The sequence below is a fragment of the Bufo gargarizans genome, chromosome 5, assembly GCF_014858855.1.
Source record: "Bufo gargarizans isolate SCDJY-AF-19 chromosome 5, ASM1485885v1, whole genome shotgun sequence".
NCBI lineage: Eukaryota > Metazoa > Chordata > Amphibia > Anura > Bufonidae > Bufo > Bufo gargarizans.
This window is the reverse complement of record NC_058084.1, coordinates 101,254,654-101,270,476: the sequence shown is the minus strand read 5'-3', so window position 1 is coordinate 101,270,476 and position 15,823 is coordinate 101,254,654. Positions and strand designations below refer to the sequence as shown.

Here is a 15,823-nt window from a genome sequence, read left to right as displayed (position 1 = left end):
TGTACCTGTTTATCGTGTCAGCACTTTCCTTCCCCTGTTCTCTGCATCATTTCATCTGCTTACATACAGAACCTCCTGTTTTCATCAGCTTCCTGTTGACTTTTCAAGCCAAACCCGGCATATTTTGCTCTATAATGTTTTTCAGGGAAAGTGGTGCTCAAAAGTTTGTAAAACTTTAATTTTCTATATTTCTGCATAAATGTGACCTAAAACTACATCAGATTTTCACACAAGTCCTAAAAGTAGATATAGATCACCAGATAAAAATATTAGACTTGGCCATTTATTTACTGAGGGAAATGATCCAATATCACATGTCTGTGAGTGGCAAAAGTATGTGAATCTTTAGGATTAGCAGATAATTTGAAGGTGAAATTAGAGTCTAGCATTTTTAATCAATGGGATGACAATCGGGTAAGAGTGGGCAGCCTGTTTTATTTTAAAAGTAGGAGGTCTGTCAAAGTCTGATCTTCACAACAAATGTTTCTGCCAGTGTATTGGACAAAGGATATTTTTGAAGACCTCAGAAGAAGCGTTGTTGATGCTCATCAGGCTGGAAAAGGTTACAAAACCATCTGTAAAGAGTTTGGATTTCTCCAATCTACAGTCAGTCAGATTGGTTATAAATTGAAGAAATTTGAGACCATTAGTACCCTCAACCAACAAATATTACGCCAAAAGCAAGGCATGTAATAGCCTGGTCACAAATGACCTGTAAGGAACTAAAAAACATTCTCACATTGGCTAATGTTAATGCTCATAAATCCACCATCAGGAGGACAATAATGAACGACAATGATTGTGCATGGCAGAATTGCAAGGAGAAAGCCGCTGCTCACCAAAAAGAACATTTCTGCCCGTCTGCAGTTTGCTACAGATCACCTGGACAAACCTGGAGGCTATTGGAACAATGTTTTGTGAACGGGTGAAAGTAAAATTTTGGTTTACATGAGAAGCGTTCCGTTTGGATAAAGGAGAACACTGCATTCCAGCATAAAAATATCATCCCATCTGTGAAACGGTGGTATCACGGTTTGGACTTGTTTTGCTGGATATGGACCTGGACGGGTGTCAACCATTGATGGACCAAGCAAATATCAGCACTTTTTAAAAGAAAATGTCAGAACATCTGTCTGTGAGCTGAATCTCAAGAGAATGTGGGTCATGCAGCAAGACAAAACAAGTACACAAGTTGTTCTACCAAAGAATGAGTAAAGAAGAATAAAACATTTTGGAATAGCCAAGTCAATGTCCTGACCTTCATCCAATAGAAATGTTGTGGAAGGACCTGAAGCAAGAAGTTCATCTGATGAAACCCACCAACATAACAAGAGTTCAAGCTAAAATTCCTCCAAGATGATGTGCATGACTAATTAACAATTACCAGAAATGCTTAGTTGCAGCTATTGCTGCACAAGGGGGTCACACCAGATACTGAAAGCAAAGGTTCACAAACGTGATACTGGATTATTTTCCTTAAAGGGGTTGGCCACTTTCTGGCTACATTTGACCAATATGTATATGATGACTAAATGACACTTATTAGTATAACCTTTTGTTGATTTTCTGTGCCACTTTATAAATTGTGTCCCCTTGTTGGGCAAGTCTTTTGTGCTGTCCATATAGGAGACCTGTCCATAAGATGGCCGCTGATGGAGGGTCATGTGATCAGGCAAAAATAACGCCAGACACATCGCTCAGCCTTCTCCTCTCAAACCTACCACATCTGCCCTTGCAATGTTGTGAGCTTAGTGCAGGTGCAGTGTATTTGAATGGAAGAGAATGAGTGATTTGTCTGGTCACATGACCCTCCATCAGCAGCCGTTTTATAGACGGAACGCGGTGCGGACCGCACAAAAGACTTGGCCAACAATGGAGAATATATAAATCACTGTGAAAGGTGCACCACAATGATCTGCAACTGAGAATACTGGCCAATCCCTCGAGCTGATGTTAAGAACTGAGACTTTAGCCAATGTATTTCTGTCAGGAACACATCGGAGCCCTTTTGCACCACCGTCAAGGTATCTCAGAGTGGCATGGGTCCTACCACTAGACTACCTACGGTGTGTGAACACGGTCTGAGAGGTGCTAAGATACAACTTACAGCCAAGCTCCCACCTACCTCCATAGTGGCATCACTCAGGTAGTGGGAGAGATAAGGCTGTAAGCCCCGCCTATAACAGGTCATGTGACACAGAACGCTACCAGCAGTACCCAATGGCACATTCTGAACATATCAAGAAAAATAACTGAATGGGAGGAAATGCTCACAAACCCCAAACACTGTGGTGTGTTTATAACCGTGGGGGCAGATCCCCCGCATGTGATCCGCTGCTAACGGCAATCCCCAGCAAGAATGCATACAATGGGGGGTGTCGGCAGCGGCTCACATGCGGGGGAATTGCTCCCCCGGTTATAAACACACCACAGTGTTTGGGGCTTTGAGCGTTTTCTCCCATTCAGGCCACTTTATTTCAGTATGAAATCTATAAGGTGATGCAGAATAGCAACAAAGACTATTACTAAGTGCCATATAATCATGTTCCATACACATTGATCAAGGGTAGCCGCAAAGTGGTCAACCCCCTTAATAAATAAATGACCAAGTCTAATAGATTTGACTCATTTCTTTTTAGTTATTTGTATCTACTTTTAGGACTTCTGTGAAAATCTGATGCACTTTTAGGTAAAATTTTGCAGAAATATAGAACATTCTGAAGGTTTACACACTTAAGTACCACGGTTTATGAAGTATAAGTACCGGTATGCGTGTGCTTTGAGCCAATGGCCTATTTACTGAATGAGAAGCTGCAGCAACAGCCCCTCCTCCATGCCTTCTGTAGGTGGTGGTATAAGAACTCTTATCCTTACTCAAGAAGTCACTATCTGCAGGCGCTGGTCCTGGTATCTACATGCCTCATGATATCGCCCTGGATAGTGAATCCCGGGCCTCACCACTGAATATAGCCCGTGACAAAGGTTTAAAGAATCGTCACTTTATTTTGTTACCCGAACCCAGTAATGTTTTGAAATAAGCAGTAAGGCTACTTTCACACTAGCATTTTAGTTTTCCGGTATTGAGATCCGTCATAGGGGCTCAATACCGGGAAAAAAAAACCGCTTCAGTTTTGTCCCTATTCATTGTCAATGGGGACAAAACGTAACTGAACAGAACGGAATGCTCCAAAATGCGCTCCGTTCCATTTGGTTGCATTCCCATAGCGGAGAGCAAACCGCAGTATGTTGTAGTTTGCTTTCTGTCCTGGGATGCGGAGCAAGACGGATCCAGCATGACCCACAATGCAAGTCAATGAGGACGGATCCGTTTTCTCTGCCACAAAAAAAAATATATGACTTTCAATGCAGTTCACGACGGATCCGTCTTGGCAATGTTACAGATAATACAACCAGATCCGTTCATAACGGATGCAGATGGTTGTATTATCAGTAACGGAAGCGTTTTGCTGAAACCTGCCGGATCCAGTAAAACCGCTAGTGTGACAGTACCCTAAAGCAGTATAGTACCATTTATGTATTCACATTGTGATCAGTAGCTGCCAGACATCCACTTTGTTGTCTTGGGCACTGATTTTGGAACTGCAGGGGGTCATTTCCATGTCTCCCTGTGTCCCTCATCAGTGCGGGTCCTAGTATCTTGGAGCACCTCAGCTTTCTAGTAGAGGCCACGTCCTCGGCGCGTTGAAGCCCTTTTACTTCTTTTCCTCTGGAACACTCCAACCGATTTTCACAAGATAGATATAGGTGAAATCAGCAGGATCAATCCTGTCAGATGTTGTATCTGGTGCGGATAGGGTTGATTCTGCTGATAGGTGCGCTTTAACTGCATCTGTTATCTTTATCTTTTAGGTTTTCTTCAAAGAAATATTCCTTTATATTCTGGAAACATCAACTAGTTCATTTGATCACAAATGGATGGTAATTCAGACACTGACGAGAATCTGTGCAGGTACAATACAGCCGGCCGCCATAGGCAGATATGGTTAGTGTGTGAGCGACTGCTTCTGATCTGCTCTGTACCCTGTCACCTACAGATGCGCAAAGTGTGGTAGATATTTATGTCAATTACGACTGTGACTTGAACGCAGCCAACATCTTCGAAAGATTGGTTAATGATCTCTCCAAGATTGCTCAAGGAAGAGGCAGTCAAGAACTTGGCATGTCAAACATTCAGGTGGGTCATTCTAGCTAATCTATCATTCTCCCACCTGATATTTTCAAGTCAAACTCTTTAAAATCAAAGTATTTTTGTTAATGTTCCAGTCATTTTCACGTTTGCATGTAGTTATACAGTTTATGTGGCGGGCAGTCAATGCATAACTCTTGTCTGATCCATACCTTTGTAATTTGTATATTCCAGGGGAAGATACCGATGTGACCCCCCCCCCCCCCCTTTCCTTAAAGGGCATCTTCTACCTATGACACTGGCTGACCTGTTACATGGGTGCTTGGCAGCTAAATGCATCTATGTTGGTCCCTTGTTCATATGTGCCCCCATTTCTAAGAAAAATGAAGTTCTAATATATGCAAATGAGCCTCTAGGAGCAATAGGGGCGTTGCCATTACACCTAGAGGCTTTGCCAACTGCAGCGCCCTCTCCACTTTCATTGACAGGACCAGGTAGTGAAAACATCATCACGCCTGGCCCTGTCAATAAAAGTGCAAAGGGCGCGGCAGATGCAGAGAGAGCAGAGCCTCTAAGAGTAACGGCAACACCCCCATTGCTCCTAGAGGCTCATTTGCATATAATAAAACATCATATTTCTCAGCAATGCAGACACAAATGAACATGGGACCAACACAGATGCCTTCACCTGCCAAGCGCACATGTAACAGGTCAGCCAGTCTCATAGATACTGGCTGACCTGTTGGCACAAAGCTGGGATATGCCATCACTTTTTGATCATTGAGGGTCTGATTTCTGAGACCAATCCTGAAAGTGAATCGAATGTAGTGCCTCGGACCGCCCTGTATGAAGGAAAATAGGAAAAATGTCTGCGTGACCACGGCAGGGCAAACCTGTGAGTGGGCGCATTCTTCAACCAGTTTCGTGTCCCCTTCATTTTCCTGATCGGTGCAGTTCCCAGAGGTCAGATCACTCTGATCTTAAGGTGGCGGGATGTCCTGGCGTTATAATATGGGAAGGACCATTGAACAGTGGCACACAAGTCTTTGTTTTCCTTTTCATAAACCTATTTGTCTAATGCACTTTTCAGAGCTTACATTGTGTTTACAGCCGATAGCGACTTCACTTTAGTTTATGTTCTGATGTGTCATGGGGACATTAGTCGGGGTCCGGCCACAGAGACAAAGGGGCTACATTCAGATCTGGCAGATTTATTGCCCCATATGGAAAATCTGCAGAATAAGCAGCGTTAATAAAAAATAAATCTTGCAGAGTGTAAAATCTGCGGCAGATGTAGATTTCGCCATGTATTGACTGTGGATTTGCAGTCATGCTATTGCCACCTCTGTACAAACTGTTATGGGGGTTGTCACATTTTATAATGCGGTCCCCCAGGACCCTCTCAGGCCACCCCTGATGAACGATTGATTTTGCTGGGGAAACCGCTGCCAGTCATGAAATGTGCTAATACATGGCGGGCATTCATCTGACTGGTGGTCTTTGGAGTCCGACAGAGGGTGCTCCTACTGAGTGGTTCTAGGTTCTGGCTCACAGAGTGCGGTGTCCCCCTTTCTGATATCCTTTCGCTACCACTGACAGGTGCCAGAAATGGTCCTTCTGCTCGTGACAATGGGATTTTGTGAATAAAACTCTAGCACTATGCAGGAAGCATAAGGATAAATGAGGAGGCAAAAAGCAAACGAGTACAAAGCTTACAGTCAGGCCATAAATATTGGGACATCAACACAATTCTAAAATTTTTGGCTCTACACACCACCACCATGGATTTTAAATGAAACAAACAATATGTGCTTTAACTGCAGACTGTCAGCTTTAATTTGAGGGTATTTTCATCCAAATCAGGTGAACAGTGCAGGAATTACAACAGTTTGCATATGTGCCTCCCACTTGTTAAGGGACCAAAAGTAATGGGACAGAATAATAATCCTAAATCAAACTTTCACTTTTTAATACTTGGTTGCAAATCCTTTGCCGTCAATTACAGCCTGAAGTCTGGAACGCATAGACATCACCAGACGCTGGCTTCATCCCTGGTGATGCTCTGCCAGGCCTCTACTGCAACTGTCTACAGCTCCTGCTTGTTCTTGGGGCATTTTCCCTTCAGTTTTGTCTTCAGCAAGTGAAATGCATGCTCAATCGGATTCAGGTCAGGTGATGGACTTGGCCATTGCATAACATTCCACTTCTTTCCCTTAAAAAACTCTTTGGTTGCTTTTGCAGTATGCTTTGGGTCATTGTCCATCTGCACTGTGAAGCGCCGTCCAATGAGTTCTGAAGCATTTGGCTGAATATGAGCAGATAATATTGCCTGAAACACTTCAGAATTCATCCTGCTGCTTTTGTCAGCAGTCACATCATCAATAAATACAAGAGAACCAGTTCCATTGGCAGCCATACATGCCCACGCCATGACACTACCACCACCATGCTTCACTGATGAGGTGGTATGCTTAGGATCATGAGCAGTTCCTTTCCTTCTCCATACTCTTCTTTCCCATCACTCTGGTACAAGTTGATCTTGGTCTCATCTGTCCATAGGTTGTTGTTCCAGAACTGTGAAAGCTTTTTTAGATGTCGTTTGGCAAACTCTAATCTGGCCTTCCTGTTTTTGAGGCTCACCAATGGTTTACATCTTGTGGTGAACCCTCTGTATTCACTCTGGTAAAGTCTTCTCTTGATTGTTGACTTTGACACACATACACCTACCTCCTGGAGAGTGTTCTTGATCTGGCCAACTGTTGTGAAGGGTGTTTTCTTCACCAGGGAAAGAATTCTTCAGTCATCCACCACAGTTGTTTTCCGTAGTTTTCTGGGTCTTTTGGTGTTGCTGAGCTCACCGGTGCGTTCCTTCTTTTTAAAAAATGTTCCAAACAGTTGTTTTGGCCACACCTAATGTTTTTGCTATCTCTCTGATGGGTTTGTTGTGTTTTTTCAGCCTAATGATGGCTTGTTTTACTGATAGTGACAGCTCTTTAGATCTCATCTTGAGAGTTGACAGCAACAGATTCCAAATGCAAATAGCATACTTGAAATGAACTCTGGACCTTTTATCTGCCTCATTGTAATTGGGATAATGAGGGACTAACACACACCTGGCCATGGAACAGCTGAGAAGCCAGTTGTCCCATTACTTTTGGTCCCTTAACAAGTGGGAGGCACATATGCAAACTGTTGTAGTCCCTACACCGTTCACCTGATTTGGATGTAAATGCCCTCAAATTAAAGCTGACAGTCTGCAGTTAAAGCACATCTTGTTAGTTTCATTTCAAATCCATTGTGGTGGTGTGTAGAGCCAAAAATGTTAGAATTGTGTCGATGTCCCAATATTTATGGACCCGACTGTATATCTTTACCTAAAAGGCAATAAAAATCCTGAGAATTGTGACAGATTGCTTTTAAGTGGCTGTGGTTTCGGCAGAAGCCTTCACGTTCTGTACATGATATCAGGCAGACTAATTACTGTGTCAATGACTGCTTGAGGGAGGTTAATGGAAAGGCAGAGCTCGCTCTGGAGAGGAAACTGACAGTAATGTGCATGTGTGCGTTACAGAGCGAGTGTTTTTACAGCTTCTAATGTGTTTTCTCCTTAAAGGAATTAAGTCTGAGGAAGAAAGGCCTGGAATGCCTGGTTTCCATTTTAAAATGTATGGTGGAGTGGAGTAAAGTCTTGTATGTGAATCCAAACTCTCAGACAACGCTCGGTAAGGAAACCAATGAATGGGGAATGATCAATGGATTACTAGAGGGGTTGCGTCAGTTCAGCAAATAACATTTATCATGTACAGAAAGTTAATACAAGGCACTTACTAATGTATTGTGATTGTCCATATTGCTTCCTTTGCTGGCTGGATTCATTTTTCCATCACATTATACACTGCTCGTTTTCATGTTTATGACCACCCTGCAGTCCAGCAGCGGTGGTCGTTCTTCCACACTGTAGGAAAAAGCACCTGCCTGTGGTCACCTCCCACAGTCCCGACTAGCAGAGAGGCCGGCACTTTTTCTTTGGGTGGTCATAACCCCTGGAAACGAGCAGTGTATAATGTGATGATAAAATGAATCCAGCCAGCAAAGGAAGCCATATGGACAATGACAATACAGTAGTAAGTAGCTTATATTAACCTTCTCTACTTGATAAATGCCACTTGCTGGAGTGGGACATTTCCATTAATCTGGGCTATTGAATTATCTGAATGATTAGACACAGAACAGAAAAGTAGTTAAGATGTGAGAATCTCCAGAAAACCGCAGGCATAAAATATACGGTTACATAAATTATGCCACTGCTTTTAATTATGAGATGCTGGACTATCAGATGCCACATTAAAGGCATTATACATATTATAACATTAGTATTCACGTTTCTTTTAGAAATCAGGACACAGGGCAAACAAGCTCTCTTTGTGGCTTCAACATTTTCTGAAAAAATAGCAGTGCTGCAGGATGACAGCTACATCTTCCCTGGGTCCGGGAGTGCTGGTGACCCAACACGCACTGGGATGTCACCAGTAATGCTGCCAGTTCTCCATAGCAGTGTGGAGATCTGGTTGTGTCGCCCTCGTACAGCATCAGCTGTTTCTTGACACTGGCCTTAAATGGGTTAACCTGGAAAAGATAATGATGACTTATCCATCAGCAGGGATCTAAGTCCCAACATCCCCTCTGGTCAGCTGTGTCAGGGAGCCACTGTGCTCACCGGTACTCTGGTGAGCGATGCAGGTTCCCGGCAGCTTTCCCAGGACAGCGCCATACATCATATAGTGGCAGTGCTTGGTATTGCAGCTCAGCCCCATTGGTTTGAAAGGGGCTAAGGGCCCTTTCACACTTGCGTTGTCCGGATCCGGCGTGTCCTCCACTTGCCGGAGGTACACGCCGGATCCGGAAAAACGCAAGTGTACGGAAAGTATTTGAAGACGGATCCGTCTTCAAAATGCTTTCAGTGTTACTATGGCACCCAGGACGCTATTAAAGTCCTGGTTGCCATAGTAGGAGCGGGGAGCGGGGGAGCGGCATACTTACAGTCCGTGCGTCTCCCGGGGCGCTCCAGAATGACGTCAGAGCGCCCCAGGCGCATGGATGACGTGTACATGCGATCACGTCATCCATGCGCCTGGGGCGCCCTGACGTCACTCTGGAGCGCCCCGGGAGCCGCACGGACGGTAAGTATACTGCTCCCCCGCTCCCCGCTACACTTTACCATGGCTGCCAGGACTTTAGCGTCCCGGCAGCCATGGTAACCATTCAGAAAAAGCTAAACGTCGGATCCGGCAATGCGCCGAAACGACGTTTAGCTTAAGGCCGGATCCGGATCAATGCCTTTCAATGGGCATTCATTCCGGATCCGGCCTTGCGGCAAGTCTTCAGGATTTTTGGCCGGAGCAAAAAGTACTGCATGCTGCGGTATTTTCTCCGGCCAAAAAACGTTCCGTTCCGGAACGGAAGACATCCTGATGCATCCTGAACGGATTTCTCTCCATTCAGAATGCATTAGGATAATCCTGATCAGGATTGTTCCGGCATAGAGCCCCGACGACGGAACTCTATGCCGGAACCGGCCAACGCAAGTGTGAAAGGGCCCTAAGCTGCAACTAGGCCATGTGACCAATGTACAGTGATGTCACTGGCCTAGGAAGAGACAGGTGATCAAAGCCACTTGTATCAGCTGATCAGCAGGGGTCCCAGGTGTCACTACCGCTCAGATCTGATACTAACAACCTATCCTGAGGATGTCCCCCTTTAAAGGGACACCAAGCTTGTATGTGTGTATATGTACAGTATAAAAATGTCCCTCTTAGATACGCATGCAGGACTTCAAGCAAGCTGCAACAGCAAGCAGTGTGGCCCTCCTCCCTCTGTCCTCTTTGGCTAAAGACTGGGTGCAACAGCATGAGATTACAGAACCGGAAGTTTGGGGAAAGGAAGCGGGGCTTAATCCCCATTCACTATAATGGTGTCCATAGCCTGTACAGTGCTGTAGGATCTGCCAGAGAGGACCTTACTGAGAGCAGCATAAACTAGCGGCAGATGAGCTGAAATGAGTGATCTGTCACTTACCGTACAGAGCACCAAGCTGCCAGAGAAGAGTCCGGCTCCTGCGGAGAGAGGGGGAACTCATGAATAAGCCAGACTCGCCGTCTGTCAGCATGTAGCTTTTCTCTGGTGCTGGCAGTGTTAAACTTTAAGTGCTCGGAATAAAGGGGGTGACAGGTTCCCTTTAAAACAGGTGGGCACAGCCGGTGGCATGTGGTCCACATACGGCCTGTAATGCCATGCTCTGCAGCCCTCCAGCATTTCCAGTGTCAGAGAGGAGGGACTGGGAAGTACTAATGTAGTACTATGTGGCCATATCTGAGACCCACATGTGTTGGCAGAATTTCTTCTGATCCCTGTGTGACACTCCACTGAGGAGTACATAAAGTAGATATACACTACTCACAAAAAGTCAGCGATATTTGACTTGTGGGTGAAATTTTAGTATTAATCTAAAATGCACTCTACCCTTTACAGGTGAACTTAATGTGACCTTCTCTAAACTTTTGAATGCACATGTCCAACTGTTCAATGTTTCAGTACTTTTTGCACAACTTGCTGTTCTCTAACAAGGAGCTTGTTCTCTAACAAAGGGGTCGTCTCACTTCAGCAAATGGCATTTATCATGTAGAGAAAGTTACTACAAGGCACTTACTAATGTATTATGATTGTCCATATTGCCTCCTTTGCCGGCTAGACTCATTTTTCCATCACATTATACACCCTTTAATCCAGCATCGGTGGCCATGCTTGCACACTATAGGAAAAAGCGCTGGCCTGTATGTGCTCCTAGGGTCCCGGCTACCAGAGAGGCCAGTGTTTTTTTTTTTTTCTATAGTGTGCAAGCACGGCCATAGATGCAGGATTGCAGGGTGGTCATAACCATGGAAACGAGCAGTGTATAATGTGATGGAGTCTAGCCATTGGACAATCACAATACATTAGTAAGAGCCTTGTATTAACTTCCTCTACATGATAAATGCCACTTGCTGAAGTGAGACCACCCCTTTAACAGCAAAATTCACAACAGGTGTTTGATCCGTGAATCGCCCAATACATTTCCTGGTTCAATTAGAATTGGTATTTAAACAGTCCTCCTCATCATGCTGTTCACATTTTGACATCATGAGATCAAGACGACAATTGATCAACAGTACCTCTGCATTGCGAGGTTTCAAGCAGGATGTTCTCAGATGGAAGTGGCCACTGAGCTTAAAGTGTCATCAGCAGGTTGTAATGGAGATACAGAGAGACTGGAAGAGTCACAGAAAGGCATAGAAGTGGAAGTCCTTTGGCCATATCCCACACTGATGACCGCTTCATTGTGAACAATGTCCTGTGGAACCGGGTGATGAGTGCCATACAACGGAGGTCACATCATTGGGGAATGGCTGCTGGAGACTGGTGTACCTCAGATGGAGTGGCCTGCACTTTATCCAGACCTCGCTGTGTAGAGGCTCGCAACTCTGTACCCCTGAACCTCAATGACCTGAGGGCCGCCCTTCAAGAAGAGTGGGATGCCATTCCTCAGCAGACAATAAGTCAACCAGCATGAGACCTCGTTGTCAAGCTGTAATTGATGCTTAAGGCCACATGACAAGTTTCTGAGACATTGACATTTTTGTGGGGGTATACCCACCACTGTTGTTCTCTTTGGTTTCAATAAATTGTTTGAGATGGATGAGTAAACCACCAATGCTGCTTCTACTTAAATGCGTGAACTTTTTACGTTTTCCATGTATTTCCACCGAAAGCCAAATATCCCAAACTTTTTGTGAGTACTGTGTGTGTGTGTGTGTGTGTATATATATATATATATATATATATACACACACTCGTACATCTATCCTTGTAAAATAAATAATATAGGCAGAGAAGAAAAATCTCTGTCTCAAAGGGGTTGTTCCAACAAGCCTAACAATGATCCATATGCAGACAGGATAACCACCATATGCAGATGCCATGGACAGCTACACATTTAGGGGATCTAGTATTTCATTACACTTGTTTAAATGAGTAGGTAACCATGTAATTATTTATATTGTATACATTGGATATGATTTATATCTGCAGTCCAGCCACCCTAGCATTGCGGGTGACTCTAGGGAGCCTGGTCACTGTTGCGGTTTGCTATTGGTTCCTCCCCGTGTCGCACATGTTTTCATCCGTGCGACGGGGAGATGCAGGGATCCGGAGGGATGCGTGTGTTGGGGAACAGGTTGGTATGCTCTAGAGGGGGGTCTCAGACATTCTGGGGGTCATTGGAGAACCCTTATAAAATAAGTGTATACAGAATTGAAGGTTTTTTTTTTTAGCTTGTGGGCAGTTTTCCATGTGGGCTTTTTCTGTGTGGCATTCCACTGTCCAGTGTACCCTCCTGCTTTGCGCTGTGTCAGGTTCGCTATTTTGATGTCTTCCGTGTTTTTTGTTTTTTTGTTTAATACTTTCCATTGCAATGTGAAAGGTTGCAGGATAGAAAGCATCTGTCGTCACTGATACATTAATGGTTTTGATGTCATATCATGTTACGGAATGTCCAGTGTACTTTACGGTAATATATTTCTATTTGCTTAATATTTTTTCATTCCCTTCATACATCAGGTCAAGAGAAACCCATTGAGCAAGAGACAAATGAGACCAAACACCCGGAGACCATCAATCGATACGGCAGCCTGAACTCTCTGGACTCCACCACCTCTTCGGGCATTGGCAGCTACAGCACGCAGATGTCTGGCACAGATAACCCAGAGCAGTTTGAAGTATTGAAGCAGCAAAAAGAAATCATAGAGCAAGGGATAGATCTGTAAGTTGCCCCGACTGATCGTGATACCGCTGCTCTTTTTTTCCATTGTTGCCGGAGACAGTTTTCCTACTTGAATTTGGTAGCAGTGAATGAACGTTCTGCAGTAAAATATACATATACAAACTTTTTCCATATAGCAGAGGATTAGTGCAGTTTTTAATTAACTTTTTGAAGCCTTCACTCGGTGCCAGAAGCAGCTTAGCTGTTTAGTTAATAGCAAATCCTAAAGATGTTTTTGTTACACATGAGCGATACAGTCTGCAGGAAAAAAAGTAAAAAAAAAAAAAAGTAAAATATAAGCATATAAATAAATGTAAAACTGAGATCTGTGTTCTTTCAATATACTTTGTATCTTCAGATCTTGATGCGCAATAGTGAATGAGGGGGTATCTCGTGATTAAATATTAATTTAGTCTCATAGATCAGGCAAAACAAAGCCGTTTTGATTGGAATCATTAAAATTTGCTCCTTGTTTCTAGATCAGGGTTGCACAACATTTTCTGATCCAAGGGCCACCTTACCATATTGTAGAACTCCCAAGGGCCACAACAAAACCCAAAGGCGTACTACCATGTGGAATATTTATGGCGTACCGCCAGGACACGCACCTGTCGGGAGAATTGGGGTCTCCTTCTCCCTAGTCAGCACATCAGAGAGGAGGAGATTGTGCATGCATGTGGCTCTCTCCATTGAAGATTATAGAAGTTGGGGTAACAGCCGAGCATTTTACAGCTCCTATAAACTACCGTGGATGGAGCCGCATGTGAACTGCCATTTCTCTAAGGCCTCATGCACATATCCGTATCTGTTTTTATAGCCTGCGAATACCGGCGGTGTGTATCCCAAATTACCCTTCCTCAGTATGTTACAAATGCCTATTCTTGTCTGCCAAATGGACATGTTCCATATTTTGCGGGGCCGCAGAACGGACATATGTATGCGGACAGCACGCGGTGTGCTGTCTGTAAATTTTGCTGCCTCATTGAAAGAATAGGTTTGCATCTGATCTGCAAAAAAGGGGGGTCTGATGCAGACCGAAACTGCGGTTGTGTGCATGAGACCTAACTTTTTTGGATCAGAGGATCCCACCCTTCTTATGTATAGGGACCCAGAGTGCAACATTGGCACTTACTCACCCCTGCTGCTGAGCCGTGGACCACCTCCTTATCTCTCTGAAGTAGAAGTTTTATCTGGACAGCCGCACACAAACCTCTTCTTCTTCTTCTTCTGTGCTAGATGGTTGGGATGGTATTGCAGGCCTCATTCTGCACCGCTGTTCTAGATAGTGCTGTTACATATGTGTTATGGCGCCCCCTGGTGTTCTTTTGATTCTCCAGAGTGTCCATCTGCTGGAAGAAGCGCCACTAGTGGGCTTATTCTTATTGGTTGTCTACAATAGCAGCAGTCACTTCATTGCCTGTGTTCAAGGGGACTGTGGGACTTAACTACTGAGCACGTGTGACCACCAGCACTGGACACAATGGGGGAAACTGCCATACACCAGTTTTCTGGAATACAAAAGCTGCAAATTTTTGCTTAAGCAGCACTTTTTGTAATAATGCTTGACTTCAGTTGTACGCCACTTTTGCCCAAAAGCGGATGGGGCAGGTGTCAGTGCCCAATTTAGCAAAAGTGGCATGGATGGTGTCCCTAATTAGATTTTCAAAGTAGATAGGGACACCATCCATGCCAGTTAGAGAGACAATCCTTGGTGCCTCCTACAATAGGGTTAGGCTCTGTTGAGCTGGTAGAGCACATACTTAAGTGTCACCCGGTGTTTCTTGTATACTGATTTGTTAGTTTACTCCACGTCTAGTTCTGTATCACGATGACTGATTTTGCCAGTTTGACCAGTGAGGTCTGTAGATCATCAGATTAGTGCAGACAGATATTAGATTGAATTGCCCAGAATTACTTCAGAAGATCCTGGATGGAGCCCTGGATGTACTTCTTAGTTTGAAAGTAAGCGGTGTCTAAGCAACGGCGCAGACAAATATGTCCTAAAAGCTTTGAAATGATTGATATCTTTGATGGCAGGAATGAGGCACTTGATTTAATGTCGCCAGGCTGAGTGCAGCGGCGTATTCGACTCCAGGCAGCCTCTCCGCAGCCTTCTCTTCATCATAACCTTCTATCTTCTTTGAATTATGTTCCAGGATATTTAAGGTTCAGAAACGTTGACTTACGTCCATGTCTCTCAGCGATTCGGCTCTGTCTTTGAAGTCTAAATTTATTATCGCAGTCCACACATCGCTTTCATTGTATGGATGTAAGTTTTCCCTTTTGTTATTTATTGTGCAGATTTAACAAGAAACCAAAAAGAGGAATCCAATACTTGCAAGAGCAAGGGATGTTGGGTCATACCCCAGAAGATATAGCCCAGTTCCTGCATCAAGAGGAGCGCTTAGATTCTGTAAGAATTTCCCATTTATTCGGAAATGTTATCAAATATCTTGGTAATGTGCTGTTAAACTAATCGGCCTATTCTTCAAGGTGTGTCTTTGGTTAGTCTACTAAGTATATAATACCTGGTCTCACAAGTACGCCCCATCTGATCCTCAGCTGTGTCATGTGACCAACACTCTGACTCTTTAATTGACACAGTGTCTTATTTGTTATCAGTTTCTCAATTTATTCCTATGAAACTGATATCAAGGTTCCTTTAAAAATGAATAGATACTGACTTACTGTCCACACACAACGCACTGAGGGACATTTATCAAGATTGCAGTTCCCACACACCAGTCTTGATCCCTGTGTGCTGCAGTGAGATGAGCCTCATTTATTAAAGGGCACCTGTCAGCAGATTTGTACCTGTCTGA

General features: G+C 44.1%; 1 protein-coding gene across 1 annotated transcript in view; it reads left to right on the top strand.

Annotated features, from left to right (window-relative positions):
• ARFGEF1 (ADP ribosylation factor guanine nucleotide exchange factor 1) overlaps positions 1-15,823 on the top strand; it is a 160,469-nt gene that overhangs the window by 81,000 nt on the left and 63,646 nt on the right. Inside the window, exons 11-15 of the mRNA XM_044292760.1 lie at positions 3,871-3,970; positions 4,056-4,195; positions 7,761-7,869; positions 12,800-13,001; positions 15,303-15,414. Of these exons, the coding sequence (XP_044148695.1) occupies positions 3,871-3,970; positions 4,056-4,195; positions 7,761-7,869; positions 12,800-13,001; positions 15,303-15,414 (663 nt within the window). The remainder of the gene's footprint in view (positions 1-3,870; positions 3,971-4,055; positions 4,196-7,760; positions 7,870-12,799; positions 13,002-15,302; positions 15,415-15,823) is intronic.